Source organism: Netta rufina (genome assembly GCF_964035555.1).
Source record: "Netta rufina genome assembly, chromosome: Z".
Lineage (NCBI taxonomy): Eukaryota > Metazoa > Chordata > Aves > Anseriformes > Anatidae > Netta > Netta rufina.
In genome coordinates, this window is record NC_140126.1 from 24761787 (window position 1) to 24789721 (window position 27935).

Here is a 27935-nt window from a genome sequence, read left to right on the forward strand (position 1 = left end):
AGCCCCCATTTCTGTACTCTGTCCAGGGCACATGGCCCTGTTTCCATTGTTTGTGCATGTCTTTAGCCTAAGTTTGACCAGCAGATCCTTATTCAACTATACCTTCCCTGCTTGATTTATTACAGGTGGGAACAGAGAGCTCTTGCACTCCAAGGAAAATATCCTTAAACAGTTGCCAGCTCTGATCAGATCCTATGTTCCTAATCAATTGGTCTGCTTGTTCCCTTCAATATTGATCCCTACTACTGGTTGGATGGAGGAAAACTCTACCTGTGTACCAGATCCTTCAGTCAATCACCCAAAAGCCCTAAAGAATTTTAAGATCATGGCTTTGTAGCAGACTGCATTTGATGTTATGTCCTTGTCCATTTAGTGTTGTTTCATGTCCCCTTCTCAAAATGAGTACAACTGTAGGGGGAAAAGAGCTGTCTCCCTTCTTTCCACTGTGTTGAACCACACCACAAAGGTGGCTTCACCACCTTTTCAGTTAGATTAGTTGGTAGCATCTTCTGTAGTTGCTGAATTTGGTCACCAGACCAGGGGGAAAAATAGTCAAGGCAAAAGTGTGAATAGGATTTTGTGTGTGGTAATGAAGCGAGGTGCCAGTGCTTTTTTAAGTTTAATTTTGGTTCACTGGGTTAACGTAGCACATCATAACAGAGTATTTCAGATTGAAAGTTACTTCTTCTGAAGCTTTTGCAGGATGTTACAGTAGGAAGAGCCTACTGTGGAGCTGATGATAGGAGACATCACAATACAAATGAAGGTTTGCAGGGTTTGTGCTGTGAAAGTTCTGGCAGGGTTAGTCCCATGCTTCAGAATTCCTCAAAAAAATAGAAACTTCTTTGATTTTATTTTCTTGAAAAAAAATGAAAATAAATTACATGTATATGTATTATGTGTATGGATAGTGCACAGTGTTTGAGGAAGAGATCCATGAAAATATGTTCTAATACATTGAACCTAGGATTGAAAGTGGTGTCCTTTTAGTTCTGTTATCATCATCATGAAGAGATTCTTCAGTGAGAGGGTTGTTGCACACTGGAACAGGCTCTCCAGGGAAGTAGTCACTGCATCAAGCTTGTCTATGATTCTATGATTCTATGATCTTATACTCTAATTTGAAGCTAAAGTGTATGTGTAGGGTCCTTTGGCTTACTGTAAGACTGTTTCTTGACATCTACCTAACTTGTGACATTTATAATTAGCTTATGATCTGAGTGAGTATCCCATGTGTTTTATATATACAACTATACTTGTTTTTGTGGACACCCCTTAAAGAAATAAATGCAATTATGTATTTTCCATTCGTTTTATTCTTGTCTTGCAGAATCTGTAAATAACTTGTAGTTAAGCACCGCTCAAATTAGTGGGATACCAAAGAAGATGTGGTGGGGGGGAATTGTTTTCCTTTTACCTGCAGGCTCAAAGCACTGGGTGTTTATTCTCACTTTGTGGGATGTATCGCGTAGTTCCATTCATCTCTGTGTGAATTTACTGATTACTTTCACCTGAGGTTTGAATGTATCCTGGGCAAACCTTTTGGGATCTCTGAGTGCTGTTCTGATGAGAAGTCTGTGCAGAGGGCATAGAGGCAGTACTTCCTGCCTGCAGCAGAGACATCTCCCCAGCTTCTAAATGGCCTGAACCCAGAACCCGTGTCTCCTGCTCAGTAGTGTGGAGTGTGGTTCAAGGTCAATGTACCTTAAAAGATTTTTCTTAGAGACTGATCTGCAAGGAAGGTTGTTATTGCTGGAAGAGTTACGAATCATGGGATTTGCATGGTATTATGGCAGCATAACATTGCACAAATAATCATAAAAAGTTTTACAGTGAGAGCTAGACTAGATAATACTTGATGGCCGTGGGTGCAGTGATGCTGAGACTGTAAAACCCTTCATGGCCCTGAAGAGGTTTTGTTGTAAGGAGAAAGAGCTGCTGCATATGGTTAAACGTTGATTCTGCACACAGAAGGCTACCAGCAAGGCAAGATTGTAGAAATGTGATACTTAATGGAGAAAGATGAATGAGTTTCACTGCCAAGTACAGTAAGGGGTTTCAGGAGAGTCTCAAAGCACAATCCACAAAGAGAAGCCTTGCTTAGACCTTGAAGGGGTTTGCTTCCAAACTTACGTGGGCTGTTTCCTTCTAGAGAAGGAAATAGCTGTGTGTACACTGGTATTTTTGCTGGACTGCCTGTACTGACTGGGTTACTTTTTTATGTAGATGTGTTTTCTTAACCGGTCTTTCAGTAATAGTGAGTCTGCTTGTGTAGTTGGTAGTGCTATAACTGCTCTGGTTAAGGTTTTTGATTTTCTGCTGCTTTGCTAAAACAAAAGCTGTGCAATGCCTATCGTAGTAGTAAGTGTGAGCCCAAAGGAGGGTTTCTGTGCTGGTACAAGCCAGCCATGTGCTCACAGGAAGGTTTTCCTGGCTCAGGCAGTGCAGACAAGACCTCTGCTTTCTCCAGGCTCAGTTGGTGGAGTCTTGCTTGTCCTGGAACAATGGCATCCAGACAAGGAGAACTGCATGCTTACAGTAATGTAGCATCTGTGTGTAGACGGGGCCTACAGCAGCCTGGCTGTCTGCTGTTTGAGGATTTAGGGAGCAAGGGAGAAAAGCTGGGGAGGAAACGTGTGAGTGTGTGTGGGATGGGATGAGGATTAATGCATCATTGAGCCCTGGCAAATAAACTGAATCACTGAATCTTTAATGTAGATTAATGTCAGATTTCATTAGTCTTTGTTCTTTGCAGAGAGACTCGTGTACTTGAGTGAATTTGCCAAGGTACATGTTTCCAAGGCACTTCTCTGTAGGTTTTATTCATCTATATATAATTTCCCCAGAAGCTGTATCCATCATGATTTGATAAGCATAATGAAGACAATAGTCTTGGCTGAGACACTTAGATTCTGATGCTTCTGCCAGCTCCGAGGCTCGGCATTGCATCTTAAGAAAATGCAGGCTTAGGTCTGAGAGGAAACGTAGCAGATGTGGTGGTTACTCTATGTCTCCTTAACTCTGCTTCTCAGGGAGCAACTGTACCCTCCCTTGAAGCTCTAATAATTGTTATGACAGGAATTTATATGCATTCAATCCAATTAACAGTTAAATGAATTCACCAGCATTAGGACGGCAAGACAGAGCACATTAATGTACAGTGGAAGCTGGTGCTGCTGGCATTGCTCTGGTGACCTGTTTAGGGACAGCAGCTGGAAAATGCTGAGGTGGCTGCAGCCTTTTTTTTTTTTTTTACTGCAACAAAAATAAAACTTGAATGTTAAAGTCCAGATCTAATCAGGTTTAAGTTCTCCAGGGTGGCAATGAAACTGCTGGCATGTGACCCACAGCATAAGGATAACCATGACTCCTTCTGCATTGGCACCCTCCCCAAAAAGCGTTAAAACTTTTCTGGTTCCCGTAGCTGGACCATTAGAGGGCTGTAAGATGCAGAATGTGTCCCCCACACCTGGAGGCCACTGGTGTTTACTCCAGTAATCCCAGGGATCCTTCTTTGGGCAAAGGTGAAGGTTGGCCAAGAGGCTTTGGGCAGATGTCAGAATTTCATGTAGGTTCTGTTTCATGCTGAGTTGTTTTTTGTTGTTGTTGTTGTTGTGTTGTGTTTTTTTTTTTTGTTTTTGTTTTGTTTTGTTTTCTTTTATTTTTGCTTTAATGCAGCTTGTCAAATCAGTATTTTCAATTCCAGAACCTGTTTTTTTCTGTTCTTTCCTTAAACCCGGGTAGAGCAAAGACATGAAATTCCTATTGGTGAGAGTCAGACTGAGAAATTCTAACTCATTTTCTAAGAAGGAAGTTATGTTTGCCATTTGGAAGTGAAATCAGTTCACACTGTTGAGTTAGAGAAATGTCTTTTAAGAATTTTGTAAAAAGTAGCAGAGATTCAAGTACGGCTACTATTGCGTGTGGCTGTGGTAGGGCAACTAGCAATTTGAACTTCTGAGTAAAGAATATTGCCCCTTTCAACTTGCACAACCTGTTTCTGGCACAGTTTTTTTCCTCCCATAAGCCTGGCCTTCTTACAGTAGTGCGTGGACTGACTCTTCTGGTGTAAAATGTGTAAATGTACATGCGGGCACATGTGTTTAAATATATACACATTGTGCAAGTCACCCGACACAATCCCAGTTTTATGCGTAAGCAGTGTATTATATACTGTATTCATAACACACCCTTCACACTACAGATTTATGCTAAAAGTATCCTAATGTTTCTGACAGCTCATGTGTGACATGAATGTAATCCATATTTCTTGGAGGAGCTAATCTAAGCGGTTTATTTTCCGATACTGCTGATAGGGCTATATCTCTTGATGTCACAGCAGTTGAGATTCTGATGGTAACATATTGTTTATGGGTCACTGCCTTTGTCTCAAAGAATAGGTTGGAACAGAATAGCAAAGGTTAATTAAGTTTGTCTATCAAGGAGGGACAGATATAGATGTCTCTTGTATTTTCTATGCTAGAATCAAAGGAAGTCAAGACAGAGTGTCATAGTCTCTTTTTCCTTGTGCTATAAAATATGCTTACTTGGTTTTAGGAACGAAACAAAACCACCTTGAGCAGTGCAAGTGCAGCAGCAGTTGTGAGGGGTCAGCTCTCAGGCATTAGCATTACCAGATGGGAGAGCAGTGGCCACCCTGCTTTACAGCTTGGGAAACTGAGGCACAGAGTTGTTTGGTGGCTTGCCCAAGGTCACACAGCCAGCAGGTGATGGACCAGAGGTCCTTAACATCCAAGTTTCCGCTCCAGTGTCCTGCTGTTGTATTCTTGCCTCACACTAAAAATTGACTTGTGAATTCTGTTTGCAAATAACTAAATGCAAAACCAAATTTTATGCCCCCTAAAATTGCCTTTTTTTTTTTTTTTTTTTTTTTTTAAGACCCAAAGAGGAGGATATGTTAAGACTCTTAACGGAGTCTCTCTGGTGTTTCAGTAATTTTGGGTTTTGTTCTAAGATAGCTGGTGGCAAGTCTTGGGTGACATGGACACACGGAAAACCTGGGCTAGATGTCTTGGCTGCGTTCAGCTAAGTGGTAGTGATGATAGTTTGATTTCTTTTGTTGCTCAGAAATGCTTTGCAGTGCTTGCCACCCAGGATTAGCTTCTGCAACCTCCCCCTACTTTTTCTTCTTGGGAATAACCCCCTCGCCAGTCAGGATCAGCTGCAGAGTGTTAAGGTGATAATGCTAAGTATAACACTGGCTTGCTCGCCAAGAGGCTGCAGCTGGCTGTTCCTGTGCATAAAAGAATTACCCATATGATGCTCTGTCTAAAATAAGTCATCTGGGAAGGGCAGCCCATTTGCTAGTCTCCAAGGCTGGAAGGAGAAGTGAGCCACCAGGTGTGCCTGCCTTACCTCTTCTCTTTCTTAGATCTGGCCACCACCACTCCTCAGCTCTTCCTCCACCTGGAGTACATTTAAAGGCTATGCAGATGCTGCCAGGAACATGGGAGGAGCAGCAGGACGTCACTGTTGACAAAGTTTTTTTGTTTTTTGTAGGACTCCCTGGAATGATCTGAACTGACGCAGAAGCGTCCTCTTTATGCTCCTCTGGTGTTTGATACATGTTCTGTCACTGCTGGACACTGCTGTAGAGCTGCACTGGCTGTTGTGCTCAGTGGTTGACAAATCCTGCTTCCAGCTTGCCTGTGTGTGGACAAGCCATGGCTGCACCTTGGTTCCCCACAGAGGCTCTGCAAGTGGACAGGGAGAGAATTCCTATCCTGCATGGTCTTTTTATTAGGCCGTGTTTATTTCTTCATGGGTTCTTAGCATCCCATTGCTGCTTGCAGTACATCCTTTAAGTGGTTACCGAGTGCACACTGTGTTGTACAACTTAGAGCAACTTGTAAATATTGAATAGGCCAGATGTGCTTCTCAGGTGATCTGTGCCTTCCACGAAAGTCTGTGAGGTACTTGGTGAATCAGTGGTTTTCAACTAAAACACCCTTCAACCTGCAGCTGGGGCAGAGCATGAGCAATGCTGGGCTAGAGGGGGTGCTCTGGAATAAGTCAGAAACTCAAGTGTGCTCTGCAAAGAGTGTGTGTCTGCTGAGGTCTGTCAGAGGGAGGGCAGTCAGCCTTTTGCACTGCAGCAGAATTGCTTCCTGTAGTCCTGGAGGTAAAGAGACAAATCCTAAGCTAGCAGTGCTGTGGAGCCAGGTGCTGTACGCAGCCACAGTCAGGTAACTCCTCCTGCTGCCAAGCTCACAAAAGGAGAGGAGAGAGTGGGAGGACGTGTCTGGGGTTGCTTGAGATGCTACTGTGGTGTCTGCTGGAAGGCAGAGTACTCAGAATTTGTGTTGTGCCCTTCTCTTCCTCAGCATTTCCTCACCCAAAGCATGCCTTGTTGTTGTGGCACATAGCCAGCAGTGATGCTGACTGGCATGGCTGGTGGGACCATTCCAGCCCTTACCTATTTTGGCCTCACTGGGGGTGATGAGGAAGGCAGGAGAAGATGGCAGAGGGCTAGGCATCTCCTTCTGTGATACATGCGTTATCTGGAGCTGAGACGCTGCAGTTCCCCCAGGAGGTGACCCAGGAGGATCCCCAGCTGGGTACCTGGCTCCCACCTTCAGAGAGGTGCACTGCACTGAACAAGAAATGATCCAAATAGTCCAAGGCCTCCCCTGGACTATTTGTATCTCCCATTCTAGCTGTAGCACCCCAAAATGTGAAAGGACACTGCAGAGCAGCAGGAGTTAATACAGAGCAAGTGCCCCTTCTCTCTGGGTAATCATCTCCTAAGCCCCCTTTTTAATGCAGCACTAAGGTCAAGAATTTTTACGACTGGTTGTTTTTTTATTGTTACTGTAAAATAGGATTGCTAAGCACTATAAAAAGGAAACCTTATGGTTCAGATTTACTGTGGTGTGTATTCTAAACAGTTTAATAAAACAGAACCAAAAGCTTTTAGATTTTCTTCAGTGGTTAATACACAGCATATTCTTTGCAGAGCCGAGCCTCTGGCTGTCGGTCGAACTGTGGTTCATAGACTTGGTGTGGGTAATAAGATTATAAAACATGTCTCTTGCTAGCCAGCTACCACACACTAATAATAATAGTAGTAATAATTCATTGAATCCAGAGATTTTAGGTGAGTTGTTTTTTAAGAAATGGAGAAAAAAAACTAAAAAAAAAGGTTTGAAAGGAAACAGGTCACTGTATATGCTCTACAGAGAAAGGAAACAAGCACACAATCATTTCAGTGCCAGGGAGTTGTTCCTTCATTTTGTTACAGCTAAAATAATACTGTCTCCATCAGGTGACCTTTTCCTAGTTGTATGTATACACACGTGCACATAGGGAAAAGGTGAGGTGAAGATCTGAGAACGGGATGCTGCCCATAGTCCTGCCCCAGGAAGGGCAGTAAGACCGTGTGTGTAAAAATGCAGGCAGAGGGGACTTTGTTAACTTTTTTTTTTCAGCACTTCTAGAACCATTGAGCTTTATGGGAGTGCAGATTCAGAATGACCTTTGCACCAAGTTTTTGGGCAGTTTATATTGTCAATCCATAATTTTAGGGCAGTGGCAGCCTGGGTTTTGCTGAAGAAGCATGTGAGAAGGCATGAATGCCTGTTTCTAGGAGGAGACTGCCCTTTTCAGAGCAGCAGAGGGGACCTCAGTGTCTTGCTGGAGTTCAGACTCCCTTGTAACTCACCACAATCTCCACTTCAAACAAACTGGGATGTTCCCTTCTGTCTTGGAGAGTCCCAGGAGGATTTTATGTGATTTGGACCACTTCATTTCCCGTCTGGCAGTTTAAGTACTAGAAATATTTTTGAATATTGAATTAGCAAGGGACCACTGTCCACAACAGATCAGCTGTCTTCATCCTCTGCTTTTCAGCTTTGCATTTCTCTGCCTCTGATGGAGCAAGATGGGAGACGTGGCTGGGTGGGACCTGTAGGTGCAGTGGTAATGCAGGCAGAGCTCCTCTTCAGCCAGTGAGACACAGGCCAAAAAGTCTGTTGAGCACTTTGCCTTGCAGAGGTGCTGTATAATGGCACAGCTTCACGTCCCTTACTTTTGGCACAGCTGCCTTTTTCCCTGGTACAAAGCATTTTTTCTCTGCCCAGAAGCTTTCCATCTTACAATCGTTCACTGCCCAGCAAACTTAGAGAGAGTAGATGATATTAACTTTCCTTTTGAAGACCATCTTCTTGCACAGATTTTGGCTACTTCTTTTTGAGTATTATAGCCATGTTACATTGTAGAGCTTTGGAACAAATAATAGTAGATGGTAGGTCTTTTGTAAAACAAAAATTAAAAAAGCATTGCTGGCTGTCCAGGGAGATTAGTTTGGGTCATTTGAGGGTGTTGGAGTAAGACAAACCTTGATTTCTGAGTACTGCCTACTTGGCTGCTGAGTCTGGGAGGGAGAAGGGGCTGTCTGATCATTCACACACTAAGCTGACACCGCTGACTTGCTTGTGTCCAGTTGTGGCTTCACTGCAGACTTGCTGTGTAGTCTGCCTACAGCTTGATTTGTCTGTAAACACAGATTTTTTTTTCCCATATCATTTGTTTTTAAGAGAAGTGGTGTGTGTTTATGTGTGTGTCACATGCTCACATTCAGTCGAGTGTGTCCTGAACGAGTTGAGAGGTTGAACTGTCTTCCGAGTCCATCCTGCGGGCTCCTGGTGGAGAGCTACCACTGGTCTGAGGCATGTTGGTCTCCTTGGAGGTCTTGGCAGTGAATATTATATGTTTATGTGCCAGATATAGGTTTAACTTAGATAAGATAAATCAGCTTGTCCTCATGCTGGTTTTGCTGCTGCTAGATCACTTAGTAGGACCGGGTCTGCTTGCTGGAGCTGGGTGGTGTGGGTGCACCTTCAGCCAACCACAGCAAAAATCCAGGGCCGATGTGTTGGGATTTGGCTTCTCTTCTGCCCTCCGTGGTCTCCCTCAAGGATGTGTGCCTGTGGGCAGCAGGGTGTGGGTGCAGTGATGAGGCTCAGCTTTTGTATCTGTTATGATCCTGTCTCCACAGGCGAAGGGGATGGAGAACCGCCATGCCATGAGCTCCCAGTACAGGATGTGCTCCTACCACCCACCTGCTTCTTACCTGGGCCAGGGGATTGGCACTCCGGCGTGCGTCCCGCAGATCCTGACCTCGGAGGACATCCCTTCGTACTCAGAGTCAAAAGTGAGAGGTAAGTGCACCCACCGGGGCTTCTGGCACCATTTTGACTTGGAACAGGCATCCTCACAACATGGGTGGGTGATGGAAGGGAAGTTACTTGGCGGACAGCAGCTGCCAAAGTCTACGAGAGGTGCCTGATTTCGGAAAGGCTTTCAGGGCAGTTGTGAAGTAGGAGTGCTACTGTACGGTAATATAAGCATGTATTTAAGAAGTCTCATCATTCAGGAGAGCAGTTGGTTGATACTGTTCTGCTCCAGCATATATTCCTGAAATTGAACAATGAGACCCTTGAAACAGCTGTCTGAGCTCACTGCATGGCTCTCTCACAAGAAAGATGCCCAGTTAAAAATTATCTTTTGTCTCTTTTCTTCTCAGAAATTCTGTTTGCTATTTCTCCCTCAGGATCCTCAAGCCTTCCACTGAGCCTCCACTGTCCTGTTCTTTCTGAACCACACATGGAAACTATTCCTGTATCCCATCCATATCACAGATTCATCTTGTTTGCTTTCAAACTTAGCACACCATACTACTTCACGTAAAACTACCGCAGATAAATCTGCCGTTTTATATCCCATGTTCTCGGCCATCCCAAATATTACTGTAATCTGCAGTAATTTTTAGGAAGGAGTTCGTGAATTTACACTGAGGTTTTCTGATAAAGTTTCTCTTGCTTCTTTGTTCTTCTGCTCTGTTAGCAGGTAGAGTACAGATATTAGAATGTCTCTGCTGGAGCAGACCAAACCCTATTTAGCTGCTTCCGTGTCCCTGGAACAGGCCAGTAATGCGTAATAGAGAAACAGAGAAATAGCGGTGTGTTCCTACTTCATATGTCCAAAATTCTCACAGTGCTACTGCATTTGAAGCTTCTGAACTATCCTATTCAGTTACCTGCAGCAGACCTGCATTCCATGAACTGAGATAATCCTTCCAGACGCTCTTCACGCTTTTTATCTGTCTGTAACAAAGAACTTGGCAGTTTAATTTGGTGTGGCTGGGAAGTATTTAATTTTCTTTATTTTACACCTGACAAGTTTTTGTGCTATTTATTCTGTGTGTGGAGTGACAGCACTGACAACAGCACCCAGCCTCATCTGCTTCTCTGATGCACATGTACATTGAAGTGAATCTTCTCTATCGGCACACATGTGCTGAGTCTTTTCTTACATCTGATGAAAAGATGCATGTTATGCAGGTCCCATATCTGTTTTCAGTCATGGCTTTTTTGTTGCTGATGGTCTGGTGTCTGTGGTTCTGGTTTCATTTGTTTTGTAGTGAAAAACATGGTTTCAGTTAAGTCACCTTAAGGACTGAAATGAAGCTTTGGAAGGTGAAGTACATTTAAGTCATATCTATGGCTGGTGTAAATCAGCGTTGAGCCCTTGAATTCAGTAACTCCACAATGATTTATACTGAAGAGGTGGCTGCTGTTTCAGAGTGGCTGTTTTCTGAAAGTCTTCCAACTAAATACGACGTATTAGATAGATGAAGAAACAACACATGGTGTGATAAAACCTTAGACTTTTTCTCCTTTTCCAGTAGTTCTAAATGGCTTAGAGAAATCAGTGATCCTTGGTTCATTTTCCTTCTCTTTTCTTCAATTTTATTTTCTTCCTTCTTCTCTGACCACCATTGAGCAATGACGTCTTTCTTTCTGTTGATTGGTCCAAGAAGCACTTGGCTTTATGCTCAACTGCAGTTGACACTTTTTCTTGCATCCATCACTACTAACTCACTAAGAAGTCTTACCAGTTGAGTGTTCTTACAAATAGACAAAAGACCTTATACCCTTTGTTCCCAAATGCACTTCAGTAATTTTTCATCACTCCAGAAAAAAAGTTGTGCGTAATGTGCCACTGATTTTTAAACTGCATAAATACTGTATTTTCAATAATCCTTGACTGCTTCTCCAGACAGTATTCCACACACAGATATTGTTCCCTAAGTTACACCATCAATCAGAAACCGACAAGCAGTGAGATGTAATTTACTGAGATCAAACAGCATTTTCCAGACTCTGAAGAAGTGTTTTTCCATAGCAGGGAGGTAGTGGGTGAAAGAGGCACAAATATTTTTGTGAGAAAGTTGAGCCTGAGAGCAAGACCATACCTGTTTCAGAGGCTTCTTAGAGGCATCCTCTTTTTTATTGTGCTAGATCTTGGAGGAAATAACTGCTTTTACTTTTTCCATCTACAGACAAAGTAATATTCTCAGGCTGTTAGTCCACAATTTACACTCCCAGGACATATTCCTCTTGATGGTTTTCCTCAGAGAGTTTGAGGCTTTCTGCCCCTTCATTGTCATTTGTGTGGATGCTGTCAGCCAGCAGGCTGTGGGCTGTAGAAGCCCCGAGGTACTGACTATCCACGCTGCAAATGTTGTCTCAAATAACAGACACATACTTACCATTTCTCCACTGGTGGTTGGACTGAGCTTTGTACAGTGCCTGCTTGATATGAAGCCTGGTGGCTTGTTTCTGCAGGGTTAGAGATTGCTACTTCTTAAAGACAACTCTAGAGAATGTGAGCAAGCAAGTCGTATTTTACTAATTCTTCCTTTTCTGTGCTTGAAATAGCAACCATGCTCAGAGCCATGTTTTCTTTCTAACTATACATAGTAGTAGATTTTAGGTCCAGAAGGTAACATTAGGATCATCTAGTCTTACCTGCTGCATAATGGCGACTGTACAATTTCACCTTATAGCTCCTCCAGCAAACTCAGAACTATTTTTTTAAGATGTGTTCCCATAGACTCGGTAATGCAGAAATTTTACAGGAAGGTAACGTGTTCGTAAGAGCAACAGGTCAACATAAAATAATAATTTTGCAGCCAAATTTTCAAAACTTCTGAGACCTACCTGTATCTTTAACACAAATGGTTATTAAATTCCCAGTCACAAATCAGAGATATAATACACACAGTCTATTACTCACACTTCAATTGTAACTTCAGGTTTATAGAGGTTTTGCCAGTTCATATATTATCTCAGTTAGTATTTCAGTCAGACCATTTCATTAATTTTGTTCTGCTAAGTTAACTGCCTGTTTAGACCAGTTATGTCGAAAGGGAGGAAAGATGAGCTAGCAGACCACTGATTTACACTTTCTTTGGTTTTGTTTTTTGTTTTTTTTTATGAATGATGTGAAATTCCCAGTAAGCTTCTGACATTTGTACATGAGGTCATACCATGTTACAGTGTGTTGCATATCGTAATGGACTGACATTTTCTGAATGGCAAAACACCATCACTCAACCTCCTTGCAATTTGAAGGTGTTCTAAGTGAAATGGTTTTGCTTCCAACGAACACAGCTGCTACCCCTCTGGAAACTGGAAAAAAAAGAGGAAAAAAAGAGGGACAAAAATAAGAGAAAACAGTGACAAATGGCAAAAGGGTGTTTTCAGAAGGCTCTCTTAGATCACCAGTTTGTAACATATATATAATAATTTCTGGATAGAAGAGGAATTTTTTACTCCAAAAAGATTTTTCCTGTCTCTCTCTTTTTTTTTTTTCCCCTCTGGTATCTTGCTTTTTTTTTTTTTTTTTTGTAATGAGCAATTAGAATAAAAGATATATGGGAGGTTGTTAACAATCCATGGGTATGCAGAGGATGCTTTAAAGGATGTTTCTGCTTTGCAAGCCAAGCTGAGAGCTCCTTGTGCAAGAAATGGAGCACAATATACAGCAGTCACAACAGGGTATTTTATCCCCAAGAACCAGGTGCCCTAGTCCCATTGATTTCTGTGGGGCAGTTTTCTGTGTTTTTTTTTTTTTTAAAGGATTATTTTCGGGTTCTGGTCAGTACCCAGAATTGCCTCGTACCTTCTACTGGCTTTGGATCAGGCCCCACCTGTGATCAGATTTGTGAAATATGTACACAAAACCTTGATTTGAGACATGAAGGTATGTGCTTAGATTGGGGCTGGGTGCCCAGCTCTGGATTCTGTTTCCACTGAATAAGGGTGAGCATTTGTTTGGCTGTGGGAAGGTAGTTTCCAGTTTTGGGGCAGTTGCATAAAATCCCCAAGATATAAATAAAAGAATGTAGAGAAGAAATATCCCTCTATTTGCAGACACCTTTGATTTCAAATTAATTATCTTCTCTTAACTTTAGCATGGAGTAGAAACTGATCTTTGTCAACATTTTCTGAGCTGTGTTTGTTCCAATGGTGAAAAAGGTGGTTTGCATTTAAATGTTGCTCTAGTTGCTGAACAGACTTGAATTTTTGTTTTCTGACACTGTCTCAGGGTAGCTGCAAACACATGTAATGAAGCACTGGAGCAGTGCTGTGTTTGCAGCTTTAATGTAAAGCAGGAGCCATATAAAGCAGGAGCATGAAACTCCTTCCAAACAAAAATGAGAAAAACTCGTATGAAGTGTTCATTTTGATATGGAAAAGGTCAATGATTTTGTTTAAATCAGCAAACAGTGTTTTCCAAGGGAAAACATTTCAGGTAATATTTATTTTTATTTTCCAAGCAGAACAACTTCTAACACTTTCCAAACATTTTTCAATGAGTTATTCTTGCCTAGAAGCTAAATAACTGTTATCTCCAGTTTTACAGTTGTGGAAACTGAAGAATGATGATTGAACAAGGCACAGACTTCTCCGGGGTCCACATAATAGCTCCTGCTTCTGTCTGGTTGGATGCTGTATTGAAAATACTGCTGGGCCATTGAAGAAGATTGCACAAACTATGGAGCAGCTCTGTAAAGAGTCTCCTCCAGTGGTTACACAGTCAAGGGGATGTTAGAAACAGTCTCCCTGATTAAGATGAAAAGTTCCATTTGACTAAAAAAGTGTTGGGAAGTGAGGAAACCTATATGCCTGAAAAATGCAAGGGAGGTCCAGGGTGAGGATGTGTTTCTTCAGAATGGGCTGTAGTGTTGTGGTGGTTTTACTCGGGTGGGCGGCCGAGCTCCACCTCAGCCACTCTCTCACTCCCCCTCCTCAAACGGAAAGGGGGAGAAAATACAATGCACAGGGCTCAAGGGTTGAGATGAAGACGGGGAGATCACTCAGCAGTTATCATGACAGGCTAAACAGACTCGGAGTAGGGAAATAGTAAGAGATACTGCCTATTACTAACAAGCTAGAGAAGTGAGGGACAAAGGAAAGAAACAAAAAATGCCTTCCCCTCATCCACCCTCTTCCACCTCCTCCCCCCACGTGGCACAGGGGAATGGGGGCTGTGGTCAGTCTATAGCACTTTGTCTCTGCTGCTCCTTCGCTGTCACTCCCTGCCCCTGCTCCCTGTGGGGTCCCTCCCACGGGATGCCATCCTTCCCGAACTGATCCTGCGGGGGCTGCCCACAGGCAGCAGCTCTTCAAGCACTGCTCCCACACGGCTCTGTACCACAGGGTCCATCCATCCCCCAGGAGCAAACTGCTGCAGCACGGGTCCCCCACGGGTGGGGGCAGCTCCCCCCAGACCCCCTGCTCCTGCGTGGGCTCCTCTCCACGGGCTGCAGCTCCGGCCCGGGGCCTGCTCCTGCGGGGGCTCTCCATGGGCCACAGCCTCCTCCAGGCCACATCCACCTGCTCCACCGGGGGCTCCTCCACCCATGGGGGGGGGGGGTGCAGCGTGGAGATCTGCTCCATGTGGGACCCATGGGCTGCAGGGGGACAGCCTGCTCCACCAGGGGCCTCTCCATAGGCCGCAGGGGAAGTGCTGCTGCCTGCCTGGAGCAACTCCTGCCCTCCTGCTGCACTCACCTGGGGGCTGCAGGGCTGCTTCTTGCTCCTCTCTCTCCAGCTGCTGTGTGGCAGCGTGTTTTTTTTGTTTTGTTTTGTTTTTCCCTTTCTTGAACATGCTCTCACAGAGGCACAAACAACATCGCTTATTGGCTTGGTGCTGGTCAGCAGCAGGGCCCTTATCTAACATGGGACAGCTTCTAGATGCTTCTCACAGAAGCCACCCCTATGGCCCCCTGCTACCAAAACCTTGCCATGTAAACCCACTACAAGTGTGTGAATGTTATGCTCCTTTTTCAGGTTTCATATGTACAGTATTCTTGCATGAAATCTGTGCCCTTGAGTGCTGCGCAAGATGAGTCATGTTCATAGTCAAAGAAGGCACCTGGCTGTAGGACCAAAGAGGTCAAGGAGTCCTGGTATGCAAAAGCTCTTCAAGCTTGTGTCCTTGCATTAGTACTGTTTTCTGTGGACGTTCAAGCTACAGAGACAGCACACTGCAACAAAGCAGGCTGGTGTGGTATAGCTGAGAAATTACTCCAAAGAGCTGAAAAAAAGGCTTGCATTTACGAGCTCTGTATTTGCAGCCAGCAGATAAGATGCGCTGATGGAGCTATGCTGATAAAGCACTTAGAGACGTGGGGCAGAGCAGTAAAAAACACCCCTCTGTCAGAGGGCTAGAACCAGTCTGAGTAAGCTGAGGAGAAGTTCTTGCAGTTCCACAGGGTCCAGGCATTGTCAAGTCTGAGATACTACTTCTTCTCCTTTTGCTCCTGTTCACCTTCAGCAGAGCACCAGCAGAAATGCATATTGGGTGTAGAGGGGCTTCAGCAGTATAATGTGTGGGGTATCATTTTACTCCTGGAATGGATGAAGTTCCGCAGTATTTAGCTTGTGTGTTTTGCTTCTATCTGTGCATCTTTTGCTTAAAAACCATCCTCTGTTCAAGAGTATGCCATTCCTCAGGGATGAGGAACAAGCAGTGTTTGCTGAAACTTGACTGTATTTGCCACTAACTTTCCATCTCTTATCAAACTTTCAGAAGTAAATTTGAAATCAGACAAAAAGAGAAAGGAAGAGGTAATAATCTAAGCCTGCAGATCCTGAACAGTCAGTTCAAAGCTGTGTTTCTCTCAGCAGGTCACGTTATCTTTGGGTGGCTGTTGCATCTTTTTCATGCATTCTCATTGCTGCTGTTCATAGTCCCAGACGGCTGTGCTGTGCACAGTGTCCTTTAGGTACTTGCTATGAGGGTGCCAGGAACGCTGGCAAAGTCTAAACTGATTCTCTAAGCCTTGGCTTACATTGCTGGTTGTGTATGTGGTGTAGACCACAGCCTCATCTATTCTTGCCTGCAGCAGTCTCATTTTTATGCAGGACTCTTGTAAAACACCAGTGTTTTGTGGCTTTCTTAGAATGGCAGGGTACAATATGTTTGGGGGCCATCAATATACATATATACACACGTACATGTACATAAATATATATGCATATATATACACCCCTGATAAACAAATCTGCCATGTTCAGGCACTTCTGCCTGTCTCCACACAACCTGGATTGTAGGGATAGTCTGTGGAGTGAATTTGCTGTTAGTATGATGTGAGAACAAACTTCCGTGGAAGTCAGACAATGTGCTATTCTTCGATTACGTGGATCTTGAATAAGCTGCAACATCCTACAGACCTTTTCAGGCAGATGACCTTTTAACATGTCATTTTAATTTTCAATAAAAAGCTGAATTTTGAGCTTAGCTGACTACACAGTTGCTGGGTTTGTGCTGGGTTTGGTGATATTTTTTTTTTAAATCAAGGAAGTTGCTAAGCTGCATTTGTGACATTCATAGTCATATTTCCTTGTTTCATTAGATGTAATAGCAGCTTTCAAAATAGATTTGAGAATGTGAGACATATTCATTATATACTCTGGCAGTCCATTTTACTGTATGTTTAAGCCTTTTTGTAAATTATTGGTCTGTGTTCTAACTGAGGTTGGCTTGGTGAAGATTTGACTAATATTAAAAGCAATTTATAAGGTCTGATGGATAGTGAAGGGAATTTATGAAAAGAAATGAGTTCAAACATTTGCTTACATCACATTCTGCTTTGGTTTATTCCTGATTCAAAGGCTCATTCTAGTAATTCCTCCTCAAAATGCAACTTTTATGTTCAGTTCACTGAAAATCACACAAATAAAAAAATGCATGCAGTGAAGCAACTTGTTGTGCAGTTGCAGAATTACTTGTTTGATTCACGAGTTTTGCTGATTCATGCCAGGGCGAGTGATGAGCCCTGCTGCTTGCAGTGGGGGAAGATGCTGGTCCTGTGGCAGGAGCATCTGAGCAGTCTGTATTTTTTGCTGTTTCCCCCCCCCCCCCCCCAAGTCTGTTTTTGTAGAAATACATGTATTTCTGGAGTGAGACCGTAGCATTCTCCAGGAGGAATGGTAAGGTCTCATGAAAACTACATGCTTCTGTTTGCCCCAGCAAGAAAGCAGCCTGGAGCCTCAGGAAGCACAGCTGGACCCTGTTCACGCACACCAGCAAAGCCACCTTCACCCTGATGGGGGTCTGCAGCTGCTGAGCGCTGGAATAAAGGTCTATCCCTGCTGTGCTCATGCTGCTGCACCAGCTCCTCATGCTGCAGCCTCAGCATCCCTCTGCAAGGCCATGCCTCCGTGTTGCCCTGAGATGAGCAATGGCCCTGGATGGCTTCCCTCCTTCTCAGCCCCTCCTGCAATTTAGACTGTCTCAGAACTACAGGTTGAGGACCACAAGTTTACACCCACTGCAGCCCCAAACTTGGTTTCTGCTTGCTTCAGCTGCTTTCTGCGTGGGGCAGAGCATGCTACAGCTGGCGAGGCTGCAGTTTATTTTCTTCGTGCTTTAGAGGATGTTGGATGCTTGTCTGAGAAAATCCACACAATCAGTTGAGCAGCATCCTTTTACACTGGGTATGGGCTCAACACTGAGGTTTTTTTACAGGACTTTTTCCCTTGCAAGCAGAAGTTTATGGAAATCATAAAATTTCACCATGAAGTGGCAAAGCAAATGAAGACATTTTGTTGGCACGGTGGTGATACCAGTGTGTTTACCTGGGCATGGCTTGTTATTGTAGAAAAAAAACAGTGAAACATGCCTCCCTGTTGCTTTGATGTGCAGGTGCATCCTTGTATCTTGACTGGTTAAGAGAAGGGAGAAGTCTGTAGCTCTGTATTCTGTAGTCTTTTCTGCGAGTGAGGATTTACAGAGGATACTTCACCGTTCATGCCATCTTCTTAAAGAAGGTGAGCTAAGCTAATTCCTTTGCAGCCTTTTCTGCTTAGATAAGGCACACCAATTATCAGCCCTTTGCAGATTGTGAGAAACTTTAGCAAAAGGCGCATTTGCTACTGATCTCTTAAAAAAAAAAAAAAAAAAAAAAAAAAAGTCCCCTGCAAGCAGTGTGGGATGGCTTAGCCGTCAGGAGGGAGGCGATGAGCTGATTGTGGCTCTTTGCAAGGGGCCGTTGTTGCAGTCTGTAGCTCTGCCCCCATGCCGGAGTGCTCTTAGGGAGAAAGGTGAGAATTTTCCCCACTGTCGAGCTCACTTGTGTGGAGTGAGGGTGTTACACCCTGTAGAAGGGAGATCTCCTGGCAGCAGGGATCAGAAGTAGCTGCTGAGAGGTGTCGGCTGGGGCCTGGGGGGCAGCTGCATGTCGGGCCTACCTGCAGGGGATGTGGGGTCACCGCTGTGTGCCCCGTTTGTAAATGTGTGTGTTTGTACCTCAGGTGTAAATAATACTGGGGTATGCTGCCTGCTCGTGGTGTCTGTAACCCTGCAGGGCAGGACTGGGGGGCGGCCGCCTAATGGGCTCTCTTAATTTAGCAGCCATTAGCCTGGCCAGCCAGTGTTTTTAATCCTGAGCCTCGGTGTAACCATGAGTTTATTTCCAGTGCTCCTCGCAGGCATAGCTTAGGCCAAGTACAAGTTGAATAACCTTCAGGAAAGCTGTGCTGTCCTTCTGTCGGCCGCTGTCTTTGAAAATTGCCTGCAGAGTTAGTGAGCAGGAACAGTTAAGATTTACAAACAATGATGAAGCTTGTCATGCATCTTTCACCATTCATCATCTGGGTGCCGTGGCTGGGCGGTGAAGTGTTCTTCATAAAAACCAGCTCAGTGTGAAATACACCTCGCAGCAATGTTTACTGCTCTGAAACTCGTCAGCAGCCCTTTATAGTAAATCCAGATTGCGATGTGACATTACAGTATATCATTGCAGAGCGCGCTGGGGTTTACACTAGGAATGAGTGCAGTTCACACCAGATGAGATGTCGAAATTGAGTTATGTAGGAATTTGGCTGTTATATGGGGATAGCTTTTGTTTTCTGAGGACTGAAAGTTAGCTTTATATATATAATATATATAATCTACACATACCTGTACCTGTGTGTGGGTGCATATATCGATATAGGTATATATATACACGGGTATATAGATACACACACGCTATGCACACATTCTGTATACAAACACTGCGGATCTACAAAGAGATTTCTCTGACAAGACCTTGTCTTATTCTTATGCTATTTCTTAAAAGTATTTCAGTGTTTGTACCTCAGTGTTAGCATTTCAGTGAAGTAGCCTTTTATTTTCAAAAAACGCTGTTGAAAATACTGTTCTTTGAACATCACAGTTTTACAATTCCTGGCTAAGAATGCGGAGTGGGATTTTTAATTTTTGTTAATTATTTGTATTATCCATTTGGTTTGGGTTGACTGCTGTTTCGTAGGGTTGTGGCAGCAGATGCTAACACCGAATTCGTAGGACACAAAGCCAGGGGACCCGTGAAGCCTGCTGCATACTGTTGGTGAGCTGCCTTTGGTGAAGGGGCAGGCGCAGGGCTGTGCTCAGCTGAGTCCCTGTGAGGCAGCTCAGCCCACGGGGCTGCTCCCAAGATGCACAAATGGATGCAGCTGGATGTTGACAGCCAACACAGGGCTCAGGCCTGCCACTGCTTTTTTGCTGGTGAGTGCCTCCCAGAGCTTGGAAGGTACAACTTCGAGCAGAAGGTCCTGGGGGACTCTCTCAGAAACTTTAAAATATGGAAAAAGGAAAGTACGTTTGATGGGCTGTGTGTTGAAATGATAGAAGTTCTCCCGTCAACTAGTTTAGTCCCGTCAACTGCAGTGTTGACACAAGGTCACTAAGAAAAGAACAACATAAAATAAAATAGTAGATATTTTTGTCTAGCTACATAAGTTAAGAAATTAGTGTAAAATGTAACAAAGACATTTTGTGTATGAGTAAATTGCTGAGTCTTTAGAGATAAATCTACTGTCTTGAGCATCTGAGACATACTTGTAGTTAAACAGTAACATCCACATGAACTGGAGAGCACACTGTGTCGATCACTCTACAGCCAAGGACAGTATCTTTCTTCATTGGAGGTTCAGTACTTTGGTGGCAGTTAACCTGACTGAAAACAACTGAAAGAAAGGATTGGGGATAAGCCAATAAAGTTTTTGAGTGCTTCCTGTGGCATTGTTATTTCACTGTTATACTTCAAAACCTGGAAATGAACTCAAATTTCACTGTCTTTAGTGCTTTGACTGTTTGTCCTCTGTGTTTGAAGAGTAGTTGACGTGTTCTGGGCTCTTGACAGAAGTCTTTTGGCTTTACTGCCTTGCTGTTCAACCAGCAGAAGAGGCGGAGTGTTTGAAATACTGTTGCATTTAATTTTAGATTTCTGGATTCCCCATTGAGTATTAAATATAGTACAGAAGTTGAAAAAGGAGTAGGACTGCAGTTGGCACTATCAAAGATAAGAGATAACTGTATTTCATTTGTCCTCCTCAGCTGTTTTCAGCTTCTCTAGTTTGGGATTTGAGTACTAATTTTGCAGTGAAATCATACTTTTCTAGCTCAGAACATTTTCCACAAATGTGTTTATTGTTGCTAATTTTTTCTTTGATTTTTTTATGCCTTTGTTAAAAAACTGTGAAGTTTACATTTCAGCCTGCTGCTGGCAGCATGAGGCTAAAGCTTCAGGTACACTGATCATATAAGCATGCAGGCTTCCAGGAATACAAATATTATTCAAAGCTTGTTCATATTCATAATTAGTTTAATGATACAGTGTTAATCTCATCTATTTCTTCAGCAGAGACTTTAAAGGATCCAGCAAGGTTCCTTAGGGGTGATGTGGGGGTGAAAGGTTAAAAGCATTAAGCATTATTTACGAATTTGTTTACTTTCTCCTTTTATTTTGAGAGGGGAAAGTTTGGACGTCTTTTATGTTACTCTTGTGGCTTGAATTAGAGGCGTGCAGAGTAAAGCTGTCACTTATAACGTAGTGTTTTCAAGCTTCAGAATGTTGCATATAAAATCAAAGAAATGTATTTCTTCACTACCTTGACTGCTTTATGTACCCGTTCAGTTTCTAGTAACTTTGCTAAGCTGCAGTCTTCAGATATATGTAGTAGGTAGTGGCTTGACATAGTGATGCTGTAATAACCTTAGGAAAGTAGAAGTCTTTATTAATAAGCATTCATGTACAAAACACTATTGTGGAGCTCATCTAATTCTCTACTGTTGTGGGTTGGTTTATTCCTCATATGGCATCTACTGTACATAGATTTAAAGACAATTCTAGTAGTTGGGGCAAAAATTTGGAAAAATCCTCTGAAAAGGTGCCACGTGGAACAGGTGGGCTTGACGTATTTTGTGCAGTGAGTACTTCCATTTTTTGCTGCCCATACAAGTCCAAATTAGAGTTAATGGAGAAGTGATCGTTTGGACAAAAACAAAAAAAAAAGAAAGTATCCTGTACACCAGGTTAAGTCACTTAATTTAATGTTGCTTTCCCACACACATACAAAGGTCTTGTGATGGGGGTGATATTTTCTTACAATGACCCTGCAGGGAAGCAAAGCAAACATATGTATAGAGCACTATAAAAATAGTCCAGGAGGAAATTGCTCAGAATTGGGGGGGTGGGAAACATCACAAAAAAGCTAACAGTATGTTGGCTGATTATAATGACTGTCTTGTAGCATCCAGGAGTTGTCAATCATAGCTTAACGTTTATAGAAGTGAAAAGTCAATGTGTAGTTGTTTAATTTGACATGGCTCTTGGGTTGAGAAAGTGTAATCGCTCGAGGGGACAGTTAAGTAGCTGTGCTCCGTGTCAGCCTGTCTCGCTCCGACTACTGCACTAAACGCTTTCTTGATGAGCGATAGATTTGGTTAAATACCAGGATAATTGCTAGCTACAGCATCCAGCACTCTTTTAATGCCTTGTACTACATCTGTATTAGCTCTTGCCTGAGGCTGTTTGAGGTTTCTGCAGCAAAGAAGGCATGTATGTTCAATTACATTATTCTCCTTCGGTTTTTGAAGGGCAATTGTTGCAGAGCTAAATAGGTTGTAATAAATTACATTCCATTTCTTCCAAACCTGTTGCAGGAGGGCAGACATGCAAACGTTACAGCTGCTTTTTCCTTTTAAGTACCATTTTGTTAGTCTGCCACAACGTTAAACACAGAAGAAACTGTTTAGAGAAAGTGGTTTTTTTTCATATGAAAAATGGAAAACTAACAGACTTTTAAAACTGTCTTGCAAAATTAGCAGACTCGTTCTGCATGCTATAAAAGTATTTGCTGTTCCTTGCTGGGTTCACACATGTAAATAAAATCCCAGCACAAATGCATGTTCTTGCTCAGGGCGCTTCATCAGATGGAACAGGAGAGGGACTCAGCTCTCCCCTCCGTAATTAGCCAGGTGTCAGCATTTCCATTGTATGAAGTCGTATCTTAACGGGAAGGCTTGAAACGTTAGCTCGGGGTGACCTAGTTGCCCACTGGTTGCCATCAGTGGCTGCATGGGGCTGCGTAGCAAGGCTGCGCTGCCTGGTGCAGCCCTGGCTTGCCAAGCATGCCCCTGCTGCATCAAGCACATGCCCGCAGCTCCATCACATCTCTCTGCAGTAACGCACCACTCCGTGACGAAAAGGCCTGCAGATCAGGTTGCAACTTGCTTCAAAGGTGTTTGAAAGGGGTTTGTAGGGGCGGAGGGGGCATTTGTGTCTGACCTATGTTTGTCTTAAAAGTCTGAACAGATCTGGAAGAGGCATTGGACGTATCTTGAGCATTGAGTACATCATTTTGCCAGGATTCATTTTCAAATGTAAAGCAGAAAGAGAGGAAGCCAACTTGACATTTAGAAAAAGAGCTGTAAGATCTTTGGTTTTGTTTCTATAGGATAGGCGTTCAACATTTTATCTATCTAACCACTTACTTAATATCAAATTTATTTCCCAATTTTCTGCAATTTTTTACAATTCTCACATTACAAAATTTATTTTACAATGCCAGTTTTAAGGCTCTGTGCCTGATTCTTGTCCCACAGTGCCTGTTAAATCAATTAAGCTTCAGGGGTAGAAGGTTTTCATAAGGTCTGAATCACATCCCACATGCTGCGGGTAGTGTGTTTATTTACCCCACGCATGGCGCTAATCATGTCTTAGGCTGTTGAAGTAAAAGCATGCTTTTAGTCCAGTTTGTCACCAGTTTTGTTTCTTTTCTGGACATGAAAGAAGAAGAAAAATCAATGAACTCCCTCTCCTGCTCCTTTATAAATCATTTTCCCTTTCAAGTTCTGTCTCAGAGCACTTGTAGACACTGCAAGGAATGTTTTATTTTCCCACCCTGAAACAACTGTTTACACTCAATTTTTTTAGCAGATTTTTGCATTGGCTTTTGGCTGTATAAAACACTTTTGATAAGGTGCAGTCTGAGACAGATTCGAGCTAGCTGTGTGCCCTTAAATATTGTTTCAAACCTCCTCAATACCACAAATCAAGACCTTGCTAATCTCAGTTTTTTTCTGCCTTCTCTCTTAGATAAATACAAACTTCTAGTTCATAAAACTACGCCTACCAAGTCATATGTATTTTGTCCCAGCTCTGTGATGAGCCACGTATGTTTCCAGGGACTTTAATTTGGTTGAACTCTGTCCCTAATACTTTCTAAGATGTAAATACTGCAAACAGGTTTGTGCAAACAGAAGAAACAACACTGGCCTGGTGAGTGGGGTCTGCTGTATGTTTTCTATCTGGATGCTTTTGCCTGATGTGGCCCAAATGAAGCTGTAACTCTGTAAAGTGTAGCTGAAAAGGAGTGGGGAGATAGGAATGTGGATTGGCCCATATTTTGAAACTAATTACCCCTCCTCGGCCATGGCACTGACCTCTGTACTTCTTTCTCTGAACTGTTCAGCTTGGATCATGTTTGCAAGAGGTTTCTGGACATGCTAATCTGCGTTTTCCTGCATTTTTCGGTGCATTGAAAATCCTGCCTTCCCCAGCAGCCCAGAGCAGGTCCCTCTGTGTTCACTACACCTGCGGCAGCATCAGCTGCCTGAGCTGGAAGGCCTCAGTGCTACCCAGGAAGGACTTTTATCTCCACAGAGCCCCTGCAGGAACTCCTCTTTCCCCAGGAGGGCGTGGAGGACCTCAGTTAGCTCTTGTCTGGGTAGGCAGGTCCATCCAGCGCAGTGGGTGTCACTGCTGAAGGAGAGTTTTGGATTAGGACCATTATGTGGGTAGGGTCCTAGCTGGCACCTGCTTTCCTAGTTGCATTCAGCTGCTGTGATAATCAGCTACCTGTATGGAGGGAGATAGACATTACCTTGCCTGCCTCATGCTCCAAAGGAGAGAAAAGGCACATTGTGGCCCTGAACAGCAACAGATAGTTGCTTTGTATGGTGCAAGCCCTCCTGCATCCCTTGCACCCTCCACACTTCACTGCTTTGTGTCTGCAGTGAAATGCAGTGGGGCTGTATGATGTGGCAGAGGATGAGTTGCATTTTCTCCTCCCTTCCTTCCTTACCTGCTTACCTCCCCGCCCTGCCCTTCTAGTGCTGAATCAGTTTTATACTGCCTGGGGCTGCCAGCAGCACTTTGGAAGTTAGCTGAGGAGTGGTGTCGGAGTGGTCCTTCTGAAGGCAAGCAGCCTTCCACACAGCCATATGTGTCCAGATTGGCCCCCTTGACTCAAGGGACTACACTTTAATTTTTCTGTACAACAGATAAAAGTAACAAAATACTGATTTTTAAACATTTTTTCATTATGAACTTTTCTGCCACTTTAAGATGCTGTAAGGTCCATCTTCCCAACTTCAGATCATGGCAAGTTAGGGCAAGGGAAACGCATGCTGAAGATGTGGCAAGTACATTTGGGCCAGTTGTAGTCATCTTGGTAAGGCTGTGCTGCACAGCTCTGCACTGGAGCAGACCTTCAAAGGCTGGTCACACATGGTCAGCCAGAGGCTGGCCCCTCACCCCCAGGCAGGGGAAGTTTCTGTTGCACGCCAGCAGTTTGCAGTATGTATTTAATGCTGCTATTGTGTTTGTGGAAATAAATATAAATATAACGCAGTGGGTCTGTCGTAAGCCTAATGTTGTGTGAAACTTCATTTAACTTATTTGACTACCTCAGAAATGTTTTGTGTTCAGTTTTTGTCCTTATTTTCTCAAGTAGAGTGACTTATTGTGACAAGGTTCCTAAACTTCTGAGTGTATAAATCTCACTTTAAAATAAGTAGCAACATTTTTACTCTCTTTATGTATATGTCCATTGTTTGCTTCATATTTACCAATACTTGAACCATTTTACTGGAAATCTGCTTGACTGGCTTCCAAATTAAAGTTCATATTAAAGAAATAGTAATGCCATGACAATATTAATTCACTTCAAAGCCTCCTGGGCTTTTTAACCTGCAGGTTCACTTGAATTCTAATCTACATATGATAAGGCTTCTTCTTTCTTCTCTCCTATTCAATTTTGAGCACAGTTGTAGGGGAGTACAGTCTTGCTTATGCTGGAGTCAGTGATAAACCTCCTGCAGCTTGTGCTAGTATGGTATGAGTTGCAGGTCCTTCTTTGTCCCTTCCCAGCAGAGAAATTTACAGTGTAAGAGCATTAAGAAAAATCTATTATTGGCAAGTGAAAAATCTATTGTATCTACCATAACAGATCACTTTCATTAGACTTAGCATTTTCTCTGATTGTTTAGTAACCTCTTGATTTCCAAAAGCTTGCAAATCATGTCCAAAAAAATCTTTAAGCCATACAATACGGCACTTTTGCACTGAGCCAGTATTTTCTAACGTTAAGAATGTCATCAAGCCTGAAAGAGCTGAAGCCATCATTATTAGCTATTTGGTTACTCTTTGAGTATTATGACTGATGTCAACAGGCATGGATTTTGTCCTTGTTTTATAGATTGAAAATGAAAGTAAAAATGTAGAGATGTGACCAGAATTAAAGTTTACGCTTACATGGCGAGTCCTGGTGTTACACAAACTGTGATAGCCTCTTTTTTTTTTTGTCTTTTTTTTTTTTTTCTCCTGATAAGCCAGTAGAGATTAACAGCCTTTCTGACACAGTAGATGGGAGATGGCCAGCCAAAATAGTGGTATGTTTGGATTTCTGCATGAGACACCAAGATGCTTTAAGCAGGTATTAAAGCTCTTAGGTTCCCGTTTCCTTCTCTAATAGAGAGATGTATAGCTACATCAGGGAGGAACCTTGTGCCTTTTGTGTGTGTGTGTGTGTCTTCACGCGTATGCTGCTGCTCAATAACATTACTTTGAGCCTTGAATGCACTCCTTCCTTAAAAGTTAACATCGCTTTTCAAAAAAATGTTTTCCTGCCACAGCTATTTTAAATTGCAATGCATTTTCTAGGTAGGACACTTCATGCTTCTAGAGGTAGTTATTAACAGGGAACTCCTTGTTTAGTCAGGTTTTAAATATGTACTCCAAGAAAAACAAAAGCAAATACGCTGTAGTGATGCCCAGAAAAAGGTGAGAAGGCAGAGTCACTAGCTGTCCCCTCTGGCATGCAAGGTCTTTCCTTGAAACAGGAAACATACAGCCCCATGTCTGCTCATCCATTCCCTGCAGTGTCAACAGCAATCCCAGGAAGAAGCAGCGGGCAGTGCTTTGTCCCCTTGTTCTTAGGTCCTGCCATGCTGCAGCTGTGGTGAGCACGTGTGACTGAGTCACACAATTCTGGCCAGGGGCAGCTGGATGTCTATTTCAGTGAGCTCTGTGTGGCATTGTCCCTGGGTTAGATGGTGCTGGAGACCTACAGGATGGCCTGTGTCACTGCCTCAAAGGAAACGAACAGAGAGCAGGCTCCACAAGATCCATGTCATGTCTCAAGGTTACGTGTGAAGGGAGGTGGCTGAGTGCAGGGGGATGACCCTGTGCTCTGTGCTTTAGAACTGGCTGGAAATTAATCTGGTGAAAATTTTTGTGAGAGAAGAATCTCACCCTCTGATTGTTTTTGCTAAAATCATGTGTTTCTGCAAAGTCACAGCGAGACATGGAAGATTCAGAGGGACACCTACCTGCTTTCCTTAATCAGTGCACATTGTTGGTGAGTCCTGTCCCTGGGCTTGCAGCTGTAAGGCAGCCTGTTGCTACGTAGCAGGTTTTTTTTTTAATGTACCACCTGTTTACATCTTCCTGTGGTCTCGCTGACCTGGATCTAAAAAGTGTATTGTTTCCTTTTCCACAAAAAAAAAAAAAAAAAGACTTTTCAGAAAGTGCATCCCATTTCGTGGACCTGGATTCGAAGGTAGTTGCACCAGCCCAAGGAGTCCCAAATCTCCTAGCCCCATAGGAAGGCAGTTTAGTGCAAAACTAGTCCTGGCAGGATAAAATGCCTGGGATGGACATTTGGGCATGTGTACCGCCAACTGGCAAAGTAACTAGATACTTCTCTTGAGAAGTGATTGATTTGTGCAATTCCAATCTTTTTTTTTATTTTTTTTTTTTTTAAGAACAAAGTATTTAATTCCTGCATGAATAACAGTCCAGAAAGTGGGTTCAAAGACCTTTCTTCCTTTTTTTTTTCTTTCTTCTCAGAGCTGCCTCTGTCTTTTGCTGGTCTTTGAATACTACACACCAGAGGCATCTTTTTTGATGGAGAATCAGTCTTCGGTGTTGTGTGTGGAATAGAGAAGTATTATGTGACCTCCGGGAACAAAGAGATGAAAGGTCCCAGCTTTTTCACAGCCTTGTTACG

General features: G+C 43.2%; 1 protein-coding gene across 1 annotated transcript in view; it reads left to right on the plus strand.

The window, feature by feature from the left end:
- The window catches only part of DMRT1 (doublesex and mab-3 related transcription factor 1), a gene marked incomplete at both ends in the record, with an annotated part of 60245 nt that overhangs the window by 24951 nt on the left and 7359 nt on the right, over window positions 1–27935 (plus strand). Inside the window, one exon of the mRNA XM_084305148.1 lies at window positions 9017–9179. Within this exon, the coding sequence (XP_084161274.1) occupies window positions 9017–9179 (163 nt within the window). The remainder of the gene's footprint in view (window positions 1–9016; window positions 9180–27935) is intronic.